The sequence below is a fragment of the Chenopodium album genome, chromosome 23, assembly GCF_948465745.1.
Source record: "Chenopodium album chromosome 23, dcCheAlbu1.1, whole genome shotgun sequence".
In the NCBI taxonomy this organism is placed as follows: Eukaryota; Viridiplantae; Streptophyta; class Magnoliopsida; order Caryophyllales; family Amaranthaceae; genus Chenopodium; species Chenopodium album.
Window position 1 is genome coordinate 31653210 of NC_137856.1, and position 16652 is coordinate 31669861.

The window sequence follows — 16652 nt, forward strand, 5'->3', positions numbered from 1 at the left end:
TTGAGGTTGGGTAAAGCTCGTTTTATCTTTGTTTGTTAAATGAATTATTCGAGTGTGAATAAAGCTCGTTTTATCTTTGTTTGTTAAATGAATTATTCGAGTGTGAATGGAGTTTTAATTTTGAAATGAAAAAATTTAAATAAAATGTTGGCATGTTTATGTTCATGAAGTAAACAAGAATAAACTTGTTTATAATTTATGACTATACTACTAGATTGATAAAAGTTGTTCACTTATTCATAATTATTCACTTTGATTAGTTGTTTTCTTTTTACGTGTACAAATATTTATATATAGCTGGCCAGATCGTGTGACCGACATTATTTGAGTTACTCGGTCAGGGGTTATTTGAGTTATTCGGTTAAGGGTTACTCGGTTAGGGGTTACTCGAGTTACACGATTAGGGGTTGCTTAAGGAGTTCGGTCAAGGGTTGCTCAGTTAGAGGTTACTTAAGGGGTTCGGTCAATGGTTATTTGAGAGTTTGGTTAGGGGTTATTCAGTCAGAAATTACTCGAGAGTTCGGTCAAGGGTTGCTTGAAGGGGTTACTCGGTCAGGGGTTACTCAAAGGGTTACTCGGTTAGGAGTAACTCGAGTAACCTCTGAACGAGTTACTCAAGTAATCCACGTAACTCAAGTAACCTCTGACTGAGTAACTTAAGTAACCCTGGCCACACGGTGTGACCATCTTTCGTGAGGTTACTCGGTTAATGTTATACGAAGTATGAGTTAGTAACACAGAGATTACTTTGTTAGTGTTGTAAGGTTTAATTTATTATTATTATTATTATTATTATTATTATTATTATTTTGAGACCAGATTTAATTTTTTAATTAAGGGTTATTAAATAAGTATACTAAAATTTAAGCCCTATTTGGTAATTAGTTGTTAGCTGGTGGTATCAACTGATTTGATTACCTGATTATATTAGATAATTTGACTAACAAGTTGTAAATAGCTAATTGTGTGCAAGTGTTTGGTAAATATATGTTATTATTAGCCAAGTGTATTTAATACTCAAAAAAACAAATTGTTCAAAAAGCTAATTGCAAAAGGCTCTTATAATGAACTCTTTTCTAAAAAAGTTTTTTGACCTCAAAAACTCTTTTAATATTTCTTAAAATGGTCAAACTTCTAATAATGCTTAATAAGCTTAAAACTTTCCACAAATCTCTTTATCAAACAAGGCCTTAATCTCTCCCTATTATAGGGGTTACTCAGTTGCCCATAATATCGCTAGGTGGGATGCTAATAAATGTGACAAACGTATTTGTATCGGTGGTTTCTCTCAAAGTCTATCGACTTTGGCGGAACTTGATTTTATTTAATACGGATTACTATGCTATTATCATACCACTAGGGCGTACCCGTGCTAAAGCACGGAATATATTAATCGTATGTTTCATTATTAGTAATTACTGCATTTTCTTACAATCGGCCATACTAATTACAGCATTAACTGAAAAAAACAAAATCCTGAAACAGTAAACCTCTCTAAATTCCCCATTTTGCATCCGTCTTCTCCAAGGCAACACTTCCCCCAAACTCAGCCACTGACCCTAGCTCCTCCGCCGCCGCACTTTCTCTCTCCTCCTCCTCCTCTTCACACCCTTCATCAATGGAGGACGTATGTGAGGGCAAAGACTTCTCCTTCCCAAAAGAAGAGGAAAAAATCCTCAAATTCTGGGACGAAATCAAAGCATTCGAAACCCAATTACAAAAAACCTCAAATTGCCCAGAATTCACCTTCTACGATGGACCCCCTTTCGCTACTGGTCTCCCCCATTACGGCCATCTTCTTGCTGGTACCATTAAAGACATCATTACCCGCTACAAATCTATGACGGGTCATCATGTGACCCGCCGATTTGGGTGGGATTGTCATGGTGTACCGGTTGAACATGAGATTGATTCAATGTTGGGGATTACGAGTCGGTCCGATGTGATTGAAATGGGGATTGATAAGTATAATGAGGAATGTAGAGGGATTGTTACTAGGTATGTTAAAGAATGGGAGGAGGTTGTGAAGAGAGCTGGGAGATGGATTGATTTTCAGAATGGGTATAAGACTATGGATTTGAATTTTATGGAGTCTATTTGGTGGGTCTTCTCTCAGTTGCATCAGAAGGGGCTTGTTTATCGAGGGTTTAAGGTATGATTTTGTTTTGTTTTTGGGTTTTTGAGTGTTGCGGAGGGGTAGTGATGTAGACGGGATTTGATTTTTGGCCTCGGGTTTTACCCCCGAGGTTTAATGAGCTATGTTGGATAATTTATGCTGGTTTTGATTGTTTTGTGATGTGGGGTTTAAGGTTTTGGTTTGAATGTGAATGGCTGTGTATGCTTTTTTGATTCAATTATGTATATGCTGTCTTTTGCAGGTTATGCCGTATAGTACTGGTCTGAAGACACCTCTATCGAATTTTGAGGCTAATTCAAACTATAAGGTTGGAGGCATTGTTAATTGCTTTAATCTGTCATAGTTGGACAAAATTGGTGTGTATGTTGTTGCTGTTATTTAATACAATAAGTTATGCAGGAAGTACCTGATCCTGAAATCCTGGTGACTTTTCCTATTGTTGATGATCCTCATAATGCGTCGCTTGTGGCATGGACTACAACTCCATGGACTCTTCCTAGTAATCTTGCATTGTGTGTCAATGCCAATTTTGTCTATGTTAAGGTGGGTTTCTTGTTCTTTTGTTGATATGGACTAGCATTTCATTCTGCCTTCCTAGAATCATGCATTGTGTGTATATATATATATATATTTTGTGCAGGTGAGGAGCAAATCTACTGGTGCTACTTATGTGGTTGCAGAGTCTCGTTTGTCACAGCTTCCTAGAGATAAAGTAAAAAACGAGAAATTACCAAATGGATCAGGCGGTGAGGCCAAGAATACTAAGTCTAAAACTAAGGGCTCCACATCTGAGAAAACTGCCCCAGAAGATAGTTCATATGAACTGTTAGAGAAAGTTCCAGGTGCATCCTTGGTGGGTCTGAAGTAAGTAACTCCTCTCTTGGTATTTTATTTTATGTGTCCTCCGTTCTTACTCAAGAATTGTTTCATTTTGTTGGTAGTTGATAATACTTCATATATTCGTGATTTTTCCTGAGATGGGTTTGGCAGCATTTAGTTGTTTTAGTTCAAATCAGCTTAAAATATCTCATGAAGTTGAATAGCTAGACAGCCTAGGCATAACATATTCCTTTAGCTATTAGCACTTATCCCTGAAAAATTTGCTAGGATATTGTTTTGAACTCTTTGGTCAAAAGATGACGGATTTGTAGAGAAGGATGATAGACTTGGTAGTTGATAATATGTTGGATTAGAAGAAAGGAGACCCTTTCAAACAAAAAGGGGCTTGGTAAATTTGTGGTAGACCATCTGTCATATATTAGCTGCACCATGGTCTCTTGTTGATGATGTCCTATGTTTACTTGAGATTAGTGACTTATAAATGGTTCCTTTTTTTTTTTTTTTTTTTTTTTTTGGGGGGGGGGGGGGGGGGAAGATGAATATACAATGGTTCTTTTGGTTTGAAAATATTGTAATCATACACTCTGTATTCATTATCTGAGCCATGATATTGTCTTGTGGAAAGAGCTGTTTATCCAAAATCAAGGGGCAGGTAAAAAATTATGGTGATTGTTCATAAAGGGATTCATTCTAGATATTTTGATATTGTTGAATCAAAGAGCACCCCATCGTTGTATGACTTGTTTCTCTCTGTGTCAAGAATTGGTTTTGAGACACGAGCCTTTTTTTTTTTTTTTTCCCCTCTTTTCCTCTCAAATGATATTGCTTATTGCAGTCCTGGTCTCCTAGATTATGATATTATTGGAGTATTGGACACTTTGGGTCCACCTCTGGAATTGAGTCATGTTCATAGAAACTTAAATGATTGTCTTGGCGTAGTTAGGGCCTTTATTGATATACTTTCAGTATGCCAAATGTTGGTCTGAAGTGTCTTTTCCATGTTCTGATAAGTGTTTTACGAGAAAATTTTGGCCTATGAGTTTCTCACGTCTGTTTTCTGTTTTTTTTTTTTTTTTTTTTTTTTTCATTTCTATTAAATAGAAATAAAGGCATCTATACTGGGAAAAAAAAAACTCTGCTTAATGCTCAAGGACAACTCAAATGTTGCGTCTCTGACTCGATCATTTTGTCTTCTCTTTTGCATACTTTTTCTCACCTTTTCTTTTGATTCTGGTTTTTAAAATTATAATGTAATGTACTAATGGTTGCAGGTACATTCCTTTGTTTGACTATTTCAAGGAGTTTTCTGAGGTGGCTTTCAAGGTTGTGGCAGACAATTATGTGACTGATGATAGTGGAACTGGAGTTGTACATTGTGCTCCAGCATTTGGAGAAGATGATTATCGTGTTTGCCTTGAAAACAAAATAATTGAACTGGTTAGCTACAAGCTCTTTTAAATATTTTTCTGGATATCTCTACATTAGTTGTCTGGCTCTGATTTTCTCACTTGGCATGTTCAGGGGCCAGACTTGATTGTAGCTGTTGATGAAGATGGGCGTTTCATCGAAAGGGTTTCTGAATTTAAAGGACTGTATGTCAAGGATGCTGATAAGGAAATTATTAATGCAGTAAAGGCAAGGATATTTGATTTTTCTCATTCCCTTTTCTCTCCCTGTAATACATGAAAAGTTTATTAAAGGAAGAAAGAGTTTTGTAGCTTGGATTGACCTTGACTTACCAACATTTTTTATGGATTTATGGGGAAACTGAAGCAGCATATTAAAATAGTTAAATTGTATTGTCAGTCCCATGTGGTGAAGTACCTCTACTGCTGGTGCTTGTTATTTTATTTTTGAAATGGCTTGTCTGTACAGATGTGGTTTTGGAATTCTCATGCTATTTTTTTTTCTTATGCAGCAACGAGGCAGGCTTCTCAAACAAGGAAGTTTTACTCACTCATATCCCTTCTGTTGGAGATCTGAAACTCCTCTGATTTATAGAGCTGTTCCCAGCTGGTATGTATATTGGGAATTCTGTACAACTTTTTTTGACTTTATGTTGAGAATTGATTGTCTAATGTTTGCTTGTGAAAATTGTAGAAAATTGATTAATTTCCTGACATTTTGCTACAATATTACAATCTATATTGGGGATTGACTTGGGCAATCAAGATATTTCATGCTCCCTCTGTGTTTTTTTAAGTAATACATTTTCCATTTCCAGCCGTGTTTTTTTAAGTGGTACATTTCCTATTTTGGCAAAACAATACATTAAAATATTATATCTATCTCCTCTCATGGTCCCCACCCAAACCCACTGCTACTTTTTTATTATATCTTTCCTCTCACATATATTACTTTTCAATAAACTATTAACCCCACTATCTTTCTTTAACAATTTTTTAATACTCCACTACCCCACTTACCTCTTATTTTATTTAAGTCAATTAAATTGCCTTAAACTATGTGCCGGTCAATATGTATCACTTAAAAAAACACGGAGGGAGTATAAAGTGTTTAGCTATCATTATGTGTCATAGAGCTGAACATGTTTGTTATTTTGATGCAAGAGCATGCTAGGTCATTTGTACTAGTTTGTGATGTTTCCTACTAACTGATGTTTTGCTAAATTTTATCTGTAGGTTTATTAGAGTGGAAAATATCAAAGACCAATTGCTTGAGAACAATAAAAAGACTTATTGGGTTCCTGATTTTGTCAAGGTTCTATTTCATTTTTATCATTATATGTTTTAACTTAGTCTTCATGTTTCTTTTTGCCATATTTAACATTCAAATTTTTGTTTTTACAAATTCTAGGAGAAACGTTTCCACAATTGGCTCGAAAATGCTAGAGATTGGGCCGTGAGTAGAAGCAGATTTTGGGGAACACCGCTGCCTATCTGGATGAGTGAGGATGGAAAAGAAATGAGAGTCATTTCTTCCATTGAAGAACTTGAAAGAGAATCAGGGGAAAAGGTTTGTCATATCCTTCACTGCTTAAGGCTAAGCTGTGCTACTTGCATCTTAAATGATTATTGTATCCGAGTATACTTAATTAGTTTTCTTAGCTATCCTGCAGTAAAGTCATAATTTGATATAAAAAAATTTGTTGATCTGGTGACTACTTTTTTCCATGGGAAGAAATGAAGAACCCAGGAAAAGACCCCCCCCCCCCCCTTTATTTTTTTCTTTTTGCTGTGATTTGTGTTAATGTAATTTACAACATGAGGTTATTGCTTTGACTAAAATTGTTATCAAAGTCTGAGTTATTTTATGTTTATGCAGTGACTTCCGTGTGTGTGTGTGTATATATATATATATATATATATATATATATATATATATATATATATATATATATACTCAGAACACTTGTCATTTCACACTTGCCAATGTATAATCTTAATTATTAATATCTTTAATTATCATCTTTACCACTTCTATTTTCCCTCGATATTTCTCTCTACTTTTTAAGCTTGCCAAAACCATAAGGGTTATACCTTGGGAATAATATATACACGTTTGTTGCAGTCTTGCAAATAAAGAGACTAAAATTTTAAAATGTATTGCTAATCATTTTTATTTAGATCTTCAACTTAAGGAAGATCTGAATTTCTGATATTCCAGATTTGTTCACGCCTCAAGGAAGATACTTATTTAAGATAGTGCTAGCTCTTTTGTGTCCTTATAGTTCTTTCAGCGTGGATAGACTAGGCATCTGAGTATTGCTGGCTTAGCATTTTGGTTCATCTTCTGAATGCTTCCTTGCTACTTGTCTAAATGGCCCCACTTCTCTTTTATCAAGAAAAAATCATTTAGGACATATGGGACTTAATTCTTGATGATCTGTTACAGATTATCGTTGTGTTTAGCATTACTAGTCAAGAATATTAAAGGTGGTTATTACGTGGCCTACCTTGCAAGAAATATTGGTTAGGGAAAGTTATAAGGGGAAATGTGAATGTCCACTGAAAGTAATGACTGAGGTAGGGAAAGGAAAATCTTGATTTCCATATCAGCTGGAGGGATTGAGGGTTTGGTTAAGTGAAAATCTGCCGTTTGCAGCATGCTGTATGTGTTATGTCTTATATCTGGTAAACATAATGGTTGAAAAATAAAGTTTGCATTTTTCTCATTTTCTCTGTTCTTATTTTTTGTTGGTTGAATTGAGTACAATTTTATGAGGTGCTTTACTAACTGTATATCTTCTACAGGTTACTGATTTGCATCGGCACTTCATTGATCACATTACTATTCCATCCAAGGATGGGAATGGTGTTCTCCGACGTATTGATGATGTAAGACATTTTAATCAGTGCATTTTATTTATGATTGATGTTATACATGGAGGTGGAATTAGATATGAAAGGGTGTGACTGTTAGACATTTGGCCACCATTTTCTTTAAGTTTTAAATTATAATATTCAGGCATCATTACTCTGTTGCCTAACTTTTGACGTATCAGTTTTAGGGATTTGTGTAAAGGACTTGAAGTACATCTATAGAGATCTTATGTAAACTAAATCTTTTGAAGTTCCAAAAAAGGAAATACAAACACAACTGTTTTATTTGTTTCTAAGATAGAAGTGCTATTATAAAAGAGTAAATTTTATTATTGTGAATAGAGAGATGCCAAGAAGTGCTATTCACAATTCATGAGTAACATGTTTGCATAAGAAGGCAATTGCATCATTGTACTTAGTTGCAGTAGCCTGACAAATTATAGTAGAAATTAATTCATCTGAAATTATTATAACATGTTAATATTGTTTGATTCAAAGGGCAGCTGTGCAGATTTTTTGCAGAGCTTACATTATTTTTTATTTTTCCATTTATTGTATAGAAAAAGGTTATGTATGGATAAGATGAGTATAAATTTGTAGTATGTTCTAACATGATTTTTTTGCAGGTTTTTGATTGCTGGTTTGAAAGTGGTGCTATGCCTTATGCATACATTCACTATCCATTTGAAAACCGTGAGCTATTCGAAAAAAATTTCCCTGGACATTTTGTGGCTGAAGGTCTGGATCAAACTCGTGGGTGGTTAGTATCTTCCTCATAATAAATACTCCTTTGTGCTGTCCTAGTTGCTTGTAGGTCTATGTATAGAAGACTATCTGTAGGATAGCCAAAATAATAATCACTGACAATATCTGCAGAATAGCCAACTTATTAGTTATTGAGTATATTTGCAGGAGAAATTTGTTTGGTGTGGTTTCGAATTTTTTAAATTAGGCACCCTATAATTGAAATATAGTTCCTCGTTTTTTTATTGCACCATTTACACTTTCATGCTTGCCTATGCACGGCTTTGCCTATCAATATCTTTAATCATAAAAGTATATATCGAGACAATTTTATAAGATCCCACATGACTATATTTTTTCTTTATAAATTACGAAAGATAGTCAAAAGAGTAATGGATAGTGTAAAATTGCAAATGGTGCATATTTTAAAAGATCCGGTGGCAATATAAAGGTCATTGGAAATTTCGCTGATGTTGTTGAAATAAGTCTTTGTCTAAAGGGGAGTTTATAAATTGTGTAAAATTGCAAACGATAAGGTCACTTTAATCTTGTTGATTTCGTCAGGGACTCAGGGTAAGTCTGTGCATCTGAGTCCTTAATCTGCTAAGGAGCATGCTTTTTTAGAGGCATTGGTGTTACTGTTGATAAATTTCACCCTTGGTGTGATTTATAATATTCAGCAGAAAATCTAAGTTTTCATAGTGGTCATACCTTATTTTATTGTTGCTCTTTCTGTCCTTATATCATGGACAGGACAATACAGAATGTGTGTGGTGTATAGCTGTTAGTTTGTTTTTATTCATTTCACTTCCATTTGTAGGTTCTATACATTGATGGTTCTCTCCACTGCATTATTTGGTAAGCCGGCTTTCCAAAATCTTATCTGCAATGGGCTTGTCCTTGCTGAAGATGGTAAGAAGATGAGTAAGAGACTCAAGAACTACCCTGCACCATCAGAAATTCTTAATGAGTATGGAGCTGTAAGTGCTCTATAATTTTCCGTTTTTTCATTTGTTCAGTCTTTTGCTGCAGCTTTCCATATGGAATCTTTAAGATTTAACAAGGCGATTTTAAGGCATGACATGGTGTACATTTTATACAGGATGCGTTGCGCTTGTATATTGTAAATTCGCCAGTTGTACGTGCAGAACCTTTACGGTTTAAAAAGGATGGTGTGTTTGGTATGGTAAGGGCTACTTACTCTATATACTTAATTATGAGAATGTCTTCCCTTAGAGTTTGTGTTTCTCTTGATATATGCTAATATTTCACTATGCTTTATTGTTGTCTGGTTTGATTGATGTGCAGATCAGAGATGTCTTCCTCCCATGGTACAATGCATATAGATTTCTTGTTCAGAATGCAAAGAGACTTGAAATTGAAGGTTTTGGAACTTTTATTCCAACTGATCGAAGCGTGCTAAAGAACTCCTCCAATGTCCTTGACCAGTGGATCAATTCGGCGACCCAACACCTGGTTCATTTTGTCCGACAAGAAATGGAGGCTTACCGATTATATACGGTTCGTAACTTGTTTCTAATTAGTTGTGTTCTTTTACATGTGAGTGCCTTATGAATGATTATACCTTTGATAAGGCACCAATCTTCCCACAGGGGTATATCCTTTTATATACAGAGCTTTCAAAGTTGTGACTGAGCCCTTTTACTGTTCTGTATTTTGATGGGCAAAATGAAATTTCTTATAACAGGTCATTATCTACGTTTGCATTGCCCGTCTTATTTGGCATTCTGATCTACATGTTTCACTAAACATTTCTAATGGAAGTTCGCATTCATCCTTTATTCTAGATTTTATTGGAACCTAGTGTAAAAAGATAGAATTTTGCTACCAAAAAATATATATAGCTCTCTTGTATTATTTTGGTGTTACTTTGTAAGGCCCTTCTCTAGGTTTTCAGTGGCTGCTGTAAGTTGTGGCGGTCTCATTTTTGTTCTGACCAAGTTGCTAGAGGATTCTTTCTCTTTGTTAAGTTAATATTATTTTGCGAACAATTCTTTTAGACCAAGGGTCTATGAGGTCCTGGCTTGTATGAGTTGTATCCCCTGTAGTGTGGCTATAATTTGAATCCTTTTTATTTTGACCTATTTAAACTACTCAAATGGATTGCTTGAAATTGTTTTTGACTTCTTTATGTCCTTTGCAGGTGGTTCCTCAACTTCTAAAATTTCTTGATGATCTGACGAATATCTATGTAAGGTTTAACCGTAAGCGGCTTAAAGGTCGCACAGGAGAGGAAGACTGCAAAATTGCACTATCCACTCTTTACCATGTATGTTACATTTCTTCACCCGAATACTGATTATCAATCCTTTATTGTATGCTGCTAATGCTAGCTTATATATACTGGTCTACAATAAACTCCTATGTTCTTAGAAGAGTGATCCTTTGAGGTTCAAGCATGCTAAAGTTTTACTTTCTCTCTCTTATGTCCATCAATTTGTATCCATAGACAGTACTATCTCTGTCCTCAACTTCACAAGTCTCACATTTTTGATATTTTTGTTTGACTGCAAATATATAGTAAACTATGTAGATAAATAATAGAAATTATACCATTAGATCATTATAAAGAATAGATATATACTTTGTATATTTATTTCTTTTGGTTTCGTGCTTATAGTAATCAAGAACTAGTAATAAGCTAGTGAATCATGGGCTCCTTTTATATTGAAACAGAGGGAGTTGTAGAGCATTTTTGTAAGAGTTGATATATGGATAAATCGTTTTGTATAGTAACGGATCTCAATATTGGCATTACATTTACCACAGCCTTAGTGCCTTGCATGAACTAGCTTTAGCAATGTATCATAATTTTCCTTGTTTGCACCATTGCATGGTAGATAGCTATAATGTAACATTTCATAAAAGGTTTAAGGATTATATATGTTGATTATTTGCTTTCTAGATATCTCATATGTTCACATTGATAATATTGCATTATTAAATGGATCCATATTCCATGTTCGATGCAACTATGAACTATCCTGGTTTCCCTTAAAATTATCTAACGGAATTAGGCCCTCTAGCTCAGGCCTACATCTGCCCAACAAGTGGTTGGCTATGAGAACATTAAACTCTTAGCCTCTTGGTCTATACTGTGAAGGTATGAGTCTATTGGCGGTTTAAAGGAGTATCTTTGAAGATCTTCTGTCACAAAGTTAACATGCTGAGTGGTGTGGAAGTCAATGACCTTTCTTAACGCATTGGAGGAGCTTCCATTATATTTCTTTGCAGCAATCTGTTAGATTAATCTCTTGAATCATATTTCTTATCTAAATTTTTGGTCATAGGTACTGCTAACTTCATGCATCGCTATGGCTCCACTGACACCATTCTTTACCGAAGTTCTTTACCAAAATTTGAGAAAAGTTAGTGATGGGGCTGAAGAGAGCATTCATTATTGCAGTATCCCTGAAGATGAAGGAAAGGTAGTCTCTTTGGCATGAACTTCAAGAAAAAAAGGAGGGGGGGAGGGGGGTGGGGGGGTTAATTTAATTTTTTAAAAGGAACCTTAACTCAGTTATGGCTCACTGTAATTTATCAATCCTAGGGAGAAGAGCGCATTGTACAAAGTGTTTCAAGGATGACGAAAATCATTGATCTTGCACGTAATATCCGTGAGCGCCACAACAAGCCCTTAAAGACACCCCTCAGGTAGTATTTGTATCTATTATGATGTTTTATTTTTACTACATCTTTCTACTTGCTCATGAGACCTGTTGGTTATTGGAGAGTACAGGGAGATGGTGGTGGTGCATCCTGACAAAGATTTTCTTGATGATATTGCTGGGAAACTAAGAGAGGTACATATATTTTAAAGGTGTATTTTGTCCATTGCTTAGATTTAATTCGATTAAGTCTGTGTATGAGAGCGAACCTTAATAGGAAAGATTGCCATCAATCAGTGAATTTAACAACCTCTTTCTTTCAAACTGCCCTACCCCTTGAAATCCTAAAAGCAATAAAGAAGAAAGATACTCTTAATTTAAACATTGCTTATTACTAGCTTCAAATCTTTCTGTCATTTTCAATACCCTTGATCATGATCTTGTCACATTTGCATGCATCTGATAGAATTTTATGCTTTTATTTCATCAAATATTAGCTTGGTTTTATTTGTTTGACCATCAAGTCATTCTCATGTAGCAGAAATTCTTGTACATGATTATTTACAAATTCCAATTAAAATTAATCTGTTGGCTATTACAATCCATAGGAATCCGATGAAAGAACATTATTTCAAATTTTGGTGTTTTGAATAAGGTATTGAGAAGGATTCAAAATTTTTTCTGAGACTTATTTCACTTTCACACAAATCAAACAGGCTATGTGTATGGTCTATCCCATCAATAAAACCTTTGTTTTTTACTCTCGTGGGCATACCTTTTTTTTTTTTTTTTGGGGGGGGGGGGGTGTAAATTGATGGTAGCACCGTGAAATTTGTGGCCCTGGCTTCTTTTAAGCTGACAGTCTGACACACTGATTTTCCATTAATCCCCTTTATCAATTTTAGATGTCCAAGAAATAGCTGTGAGCATGTGTTAAAAAGTTTAGTGCAAGAACTAATGCTCTTGGGATGGGGCTTTTTTGTAAAAACCTTTTGTTTGTGCTCTCTGGATAACTATGTGTTCTGGTATCTTTACATCTTTCTCAATTGTTAACCTTCTATCACAATGAAATTTTCTCGTCTAACTGTTTTTTTGTTTACGGGTCTGTGAATTGTAGTATGTTCTGGAAGAGCTTAACATAAGATCTCTGGTTCCCTGTGATGATCCACTGAAATATGCATCTCTTCGTGCTGAGCCTGATTTTAGGTATGCATGCTAGACAACTCTCTATCTCTCTCTGTTGAGGGGGAGGAGTTGAAGTGCTTGTTCATTTGCTCAACTTTATCTGGTTTTACTTATGATGTGTATCTGTTCTCTTAGTGTGCTTGGCAAGAGGCTTGGCAAGTCAATGGGAGTGGTTGCAAAGGAAGTCAAGGCAATGTCCCAGAAAGATATATTAGCGTTTGAGGAAGCTGGAGAAGTAACCATTGCTGGCCACTGTTTGAAGCTGGGTGACATTAAGGTTCATTTCTGCACTAAATTTTAAGTTTAAGAGTTTGCTATTTATGTATTTTTTTTAATGAAAATGTTGGATAATTTATTGTTATTTTTGTTGCTTATTTGTTGTGTGATAAAACACTGTAATGGTTAGCTTGACCTAGGAATGTAGGATGCTTTCTGTTTTCATTTAACATAAAGATCAACATTAAGAGTATATGATTTGCCTGAACTGTTATATGACCGTGTCAATCAAATTAATATCAACTTAGGGCCTGTTCACATTTACATAAGTTCAGTTCAGTTCAGCTCCAATCAGTTCAGTTCAGTTTAGCTCTAATCAGTTCAGCTCTTAATTTCCCTCTCTCATAAATTATTCATTTCAGCTCCAATCAGTTCAGTTGAGCTCAAATCAGTTCAATTCAGTTCAGCTCAGTTTAGTAAATGTGAACAGACCCTTAGAGGATACACAGTCCAAACAATCACACAGAAGTGTTTAATCTGGCAGAAATTATCTAAAATTCTGAACTCAGTGAGGATAAAGTTTTATATTACATAGATTTTTTTTTTTTTTTGTAATTCATAACCCAAAAGAAAAATGGAGCAGTCTTATCATGTAGATATGTTCTCGCATCTTATTTGTATCTCTAGAAATTACTTTGCGTTACTGAAGTCATCAAATCATTTAAATGTACTATTGTTATGTGAACTTTCAGGTTTTGAGGGATTTCAAACGTCCTGATAATACAACAGAAAAGGAAATTGATGCTGCTGGAGATGGTAATAATTATTGTAAATTAATTTGAAGGTAAACTTGTTAGTATGTTGTCAACCCATCTGATAGCTTCAACTCCCTGTGTAGGTGATGTCTTGGTTATTCTTGATTTACATCCTGACGAATCATTGTTTGAAGCTGGAGTAGCTCGTGAGGTATGTTAGTGATAATTCTTAATTTTGTGTTTCTAGCAAATGAAACATTAACTCGTAACTTCTGTCTGCTTCATTATTATACCATTCTTCTGCTAATACAAAAGGAATTTAAAGTGGTCTTGTTGTGCCAAGGTTTCATCTACAGAATATGCCATGTATTTACGAAATTAACATCCTGTTAAATGTTTTTGTCAGTGTTGACATTATAACTTATAAGTTTGCTGTTTCCTTGAAAATTAGGTCTATTTAGAGTTGAGGTTCAATTTACACGAGTATAAAAAGTGAAGCTAAAGCTGCAATAATATATCATCCTCATCAATTATTATTTTCCCAAAATCTTAGGTTGTTAATCGCATCCAAAAGTTGCGGAAAAAGGCAAGTCTTGAACCTACCGATGTTGTGGAAGTGTACTTCAGTCCATCAGACAAGGATGCACCAACCTTGAAGCAGTTTCTGAGTTCACAGGTAATAAGATCCTTATCCCTATTTATGGATTGTTAAAGCATTTATTAAGTTTTTGATTCAGTCTGGCAGCTTTGAACTTTTTTTTATTAGTATTTGACTATTTTCAATTACTGGTTTCCTAGTATTTGATATTGTGAAAATCCTCAAACGAGTATATTCTTTGTTGTGGCAGGAACAATACATAAGGGAGGCTATTGGCTCCCCGTTACTGCTTGCAGAATTCATGCCATCTTATGCTGTAAGTATTTCTGTTTATTTATTTTTGCTTAGTGAGCAGCTTTTCTTGTATGCATATTGTAGTATCTTACCTTTCTTCTAATTGATTGTTGTGTTGAGTTCCACTTTTATGTACTCCCTACGGGTTTGCTGACTTGTGCGGAGTTTTATGTGCTTGAGTTGAATTTGTTAATCCTTGTCAAGAGATCGTTTGTTTTAATAAAAAAAAAAATTTAATTGCTTGAAGCCTATATTCCTGTAGCCCTGCAATTCTATGGAAGATGTTGCAGTTCTTATCTGATTTATTTGACCATTTGCTACTTGGTTTGTACAATTTACAGGCTATTCTCACCGAAGAAACTTTTCACGGTGTATATGACATGTCGTTCACTATTAGTTTGTCAAGGCCAACATTAGTATTCAATGATGAAGCTCTACTCAGTTTATATGAAGGTTTGAGCTAGTAGATCCCATAAAAACTCACTTTTAACTGTATGTTTAGGCTTGAAGCTCACAACACATTTGCAATTACAGGAAACGCGACCTTTGCCAACGGTTTACAGGTTTACCTTAGATCAAGAGATTCTAACAAGCTGAAGTCTGAATTTAATGCCGGAAATGGCAAGGTACTATCATCTACAATATCGCTGTGTTTTACTGTAACTTAGATTTCTCTTTTTTTTTAGGAAACTGGCTTGCTTTGGTCTGATTTTCTCCGATCTTGATATTATTTTCAGATTAGGGTTGACTGCATCAAAGATCAACCACCAGTGGAAGTATTGCTGGGTCAACATGTATTCTTGAGTGTTGGAGATCATTATCTGAGCAGAAAGTCCGGGTGAAAGACAAATTTAAATCAAACTCTTTTTTTTCTTATTTATAATTTTCAATTTTGCGCACATAAATTGCTAACATCAAGATTAAGGGTTGTTTGACAAACTGTTGTCAATTTTGTAAAATTACTTAATTAATTGAAAGAAAGCAATATTCACTTACCACAGGCCTTGAATTTAATTTATGCTAGTCTTCTTGTCGTAGGCTCATAGCTACTCTAGTTTTGAATCTTTTTATTACTCGCAACAAAGGAATATTATTTGTAAGATATAATATATTCCTTTGTTGTGAGTAACAGGAACCGAAGGTAGTGTTTGGGGACTGGGTTTGTGGACTTGTGGTTGACCTATGAGCCTATGCCCATTTGTTTCCTAGACAATTGTCACACCAGCACCCCAAGACACCTATTTCCAAAGACAATTGTCACATGAAAACAACATTGCTTGCTACAATTCATTTACTCAACTCACTCCCTAAACGACACCTGCCCAACATGCATTCACTACACTTTCTCCACTTTACTTGACAAAAACAACCATTTTTCACCTCCTCAAAACAAGTTTCTTCCAAATCCTCTCCACTACTTTCAACTAAATCACCTGTTTACTCTAACAATGGAAAACATCAACTGGAATTCCGCCGTTGTCGGAAAATTCTTCGGCCCAAATCCTCCCGACAAATCCTTAGTCCAACAAATCGTTGTCTCACGATGGCTTAAAAATGGGACAATCACAGTTCACAACACTAGTAACAGTCCTTACTACATCTTTGTTTGTTCACACTCCACTGACGTAGAAGCGCTATTAGAACAACATACATCCGTCGTAGACGGTCGTATCATTACCTTCAGAAGAGGGGATCCCTCCTTTGAGACCCTTAATTTCAACATTGCAAAAATATGGATTCGTGTTTGTGACCTTCCTTTTTGTATGTTATACCCTTCTTGCGGTCGACACTTCTTGAACCTTGTTGGAATTGTGGAGAAGGTTGACAACGAAGAAGACGGCGATGGTGGTTTTCCGAAAGACGTGGAATTACGAGGTAAGGTTCATGTTGATTTGTCAAAGCCTTTGATTCCTGGTTGTTATGTTCCGTTGGATGAAGGGAAGGTGACATGGGTTCAGTTTCGATACGAGG

General features: G+C 35.3%; 1 protein-coding gene across 1 annotated transcript; it reads left to right on the forward strand.

The window, feature by feature from the left end:
• Nucleotides 1-1475: 1475 nt before the first annotated feature.
• On the forward strand, nucleotides 1476-15676 carry LOC145608242 (isoleucine--tRNA ligase, cytoplasmic-like). The gene is made up of 27 exons (XM_081663852.1): nucleotides 1476-2152; nucleotides 2379-2444; nucleotides 2537-2680; nucleotides 2778-3001; nucleotides 4249-4414; nucleotides 4499-4612; nucleotides 4896-4993; nucleotides 5620-5698; nucleotides 5795-5953; nucleotides 7192-7275; nucleotides 7887-8020; nucleotides 8825-8984; nucleotides 9107-9190; nucleotides 9313-9525; nucleotides 10169-10294; nucleotides 11316-11453; nucleotides 11576-11679; nucleotides 11765-11828; nucleotides 12751-12839; nucleotides 12954-13095; nucleotides 13787-13850; nucleotides 13933-14000; nucleotides 14343-14465; nucleotides 14638-14703; nucleotides 15023-15134; nucleotides 15216-15307; nucleotides 15419-15676. Exons 1-27 carry the CDS (start codon nucleotides 1619-1621, stop codon nucleotides 15521-15523), a joined length of 3552 nt encoding a protein of 1183 aa, XP_081519978.1. The 5' UTR covers nucleotides 1476-1618; the 3' UTR covers nucleotides 15524-15676.
• Nucleotides 15677-16652: the final 976 nt, after the last annotated feature.

Bases quoted from the DNA above. Each gene is read 5' to 3' on its own strand.
- LOC145608242 (XM_081663852.1), top strand. From the start codon at position 1,619: ATGGAGGACGTATGTGAGGGCAAAGACTTCTCCTTCCCAAAAGAAGAG. The intron at 11,454-11,575 runs GTAGTCTCTTTG...TATCAATCCTAG, and splicing joins TCCCTGAAGATGAAGGAAAG to GGAGAAGAGCGCATTGTACA. The intron at 13,096-13,786 runs GTTCATTTCTGC...GTGAACTTTCAG, and splicing joins TGAAGCTGGGTGACATTAAG to GTTTTGAGGGATTTCAAACG.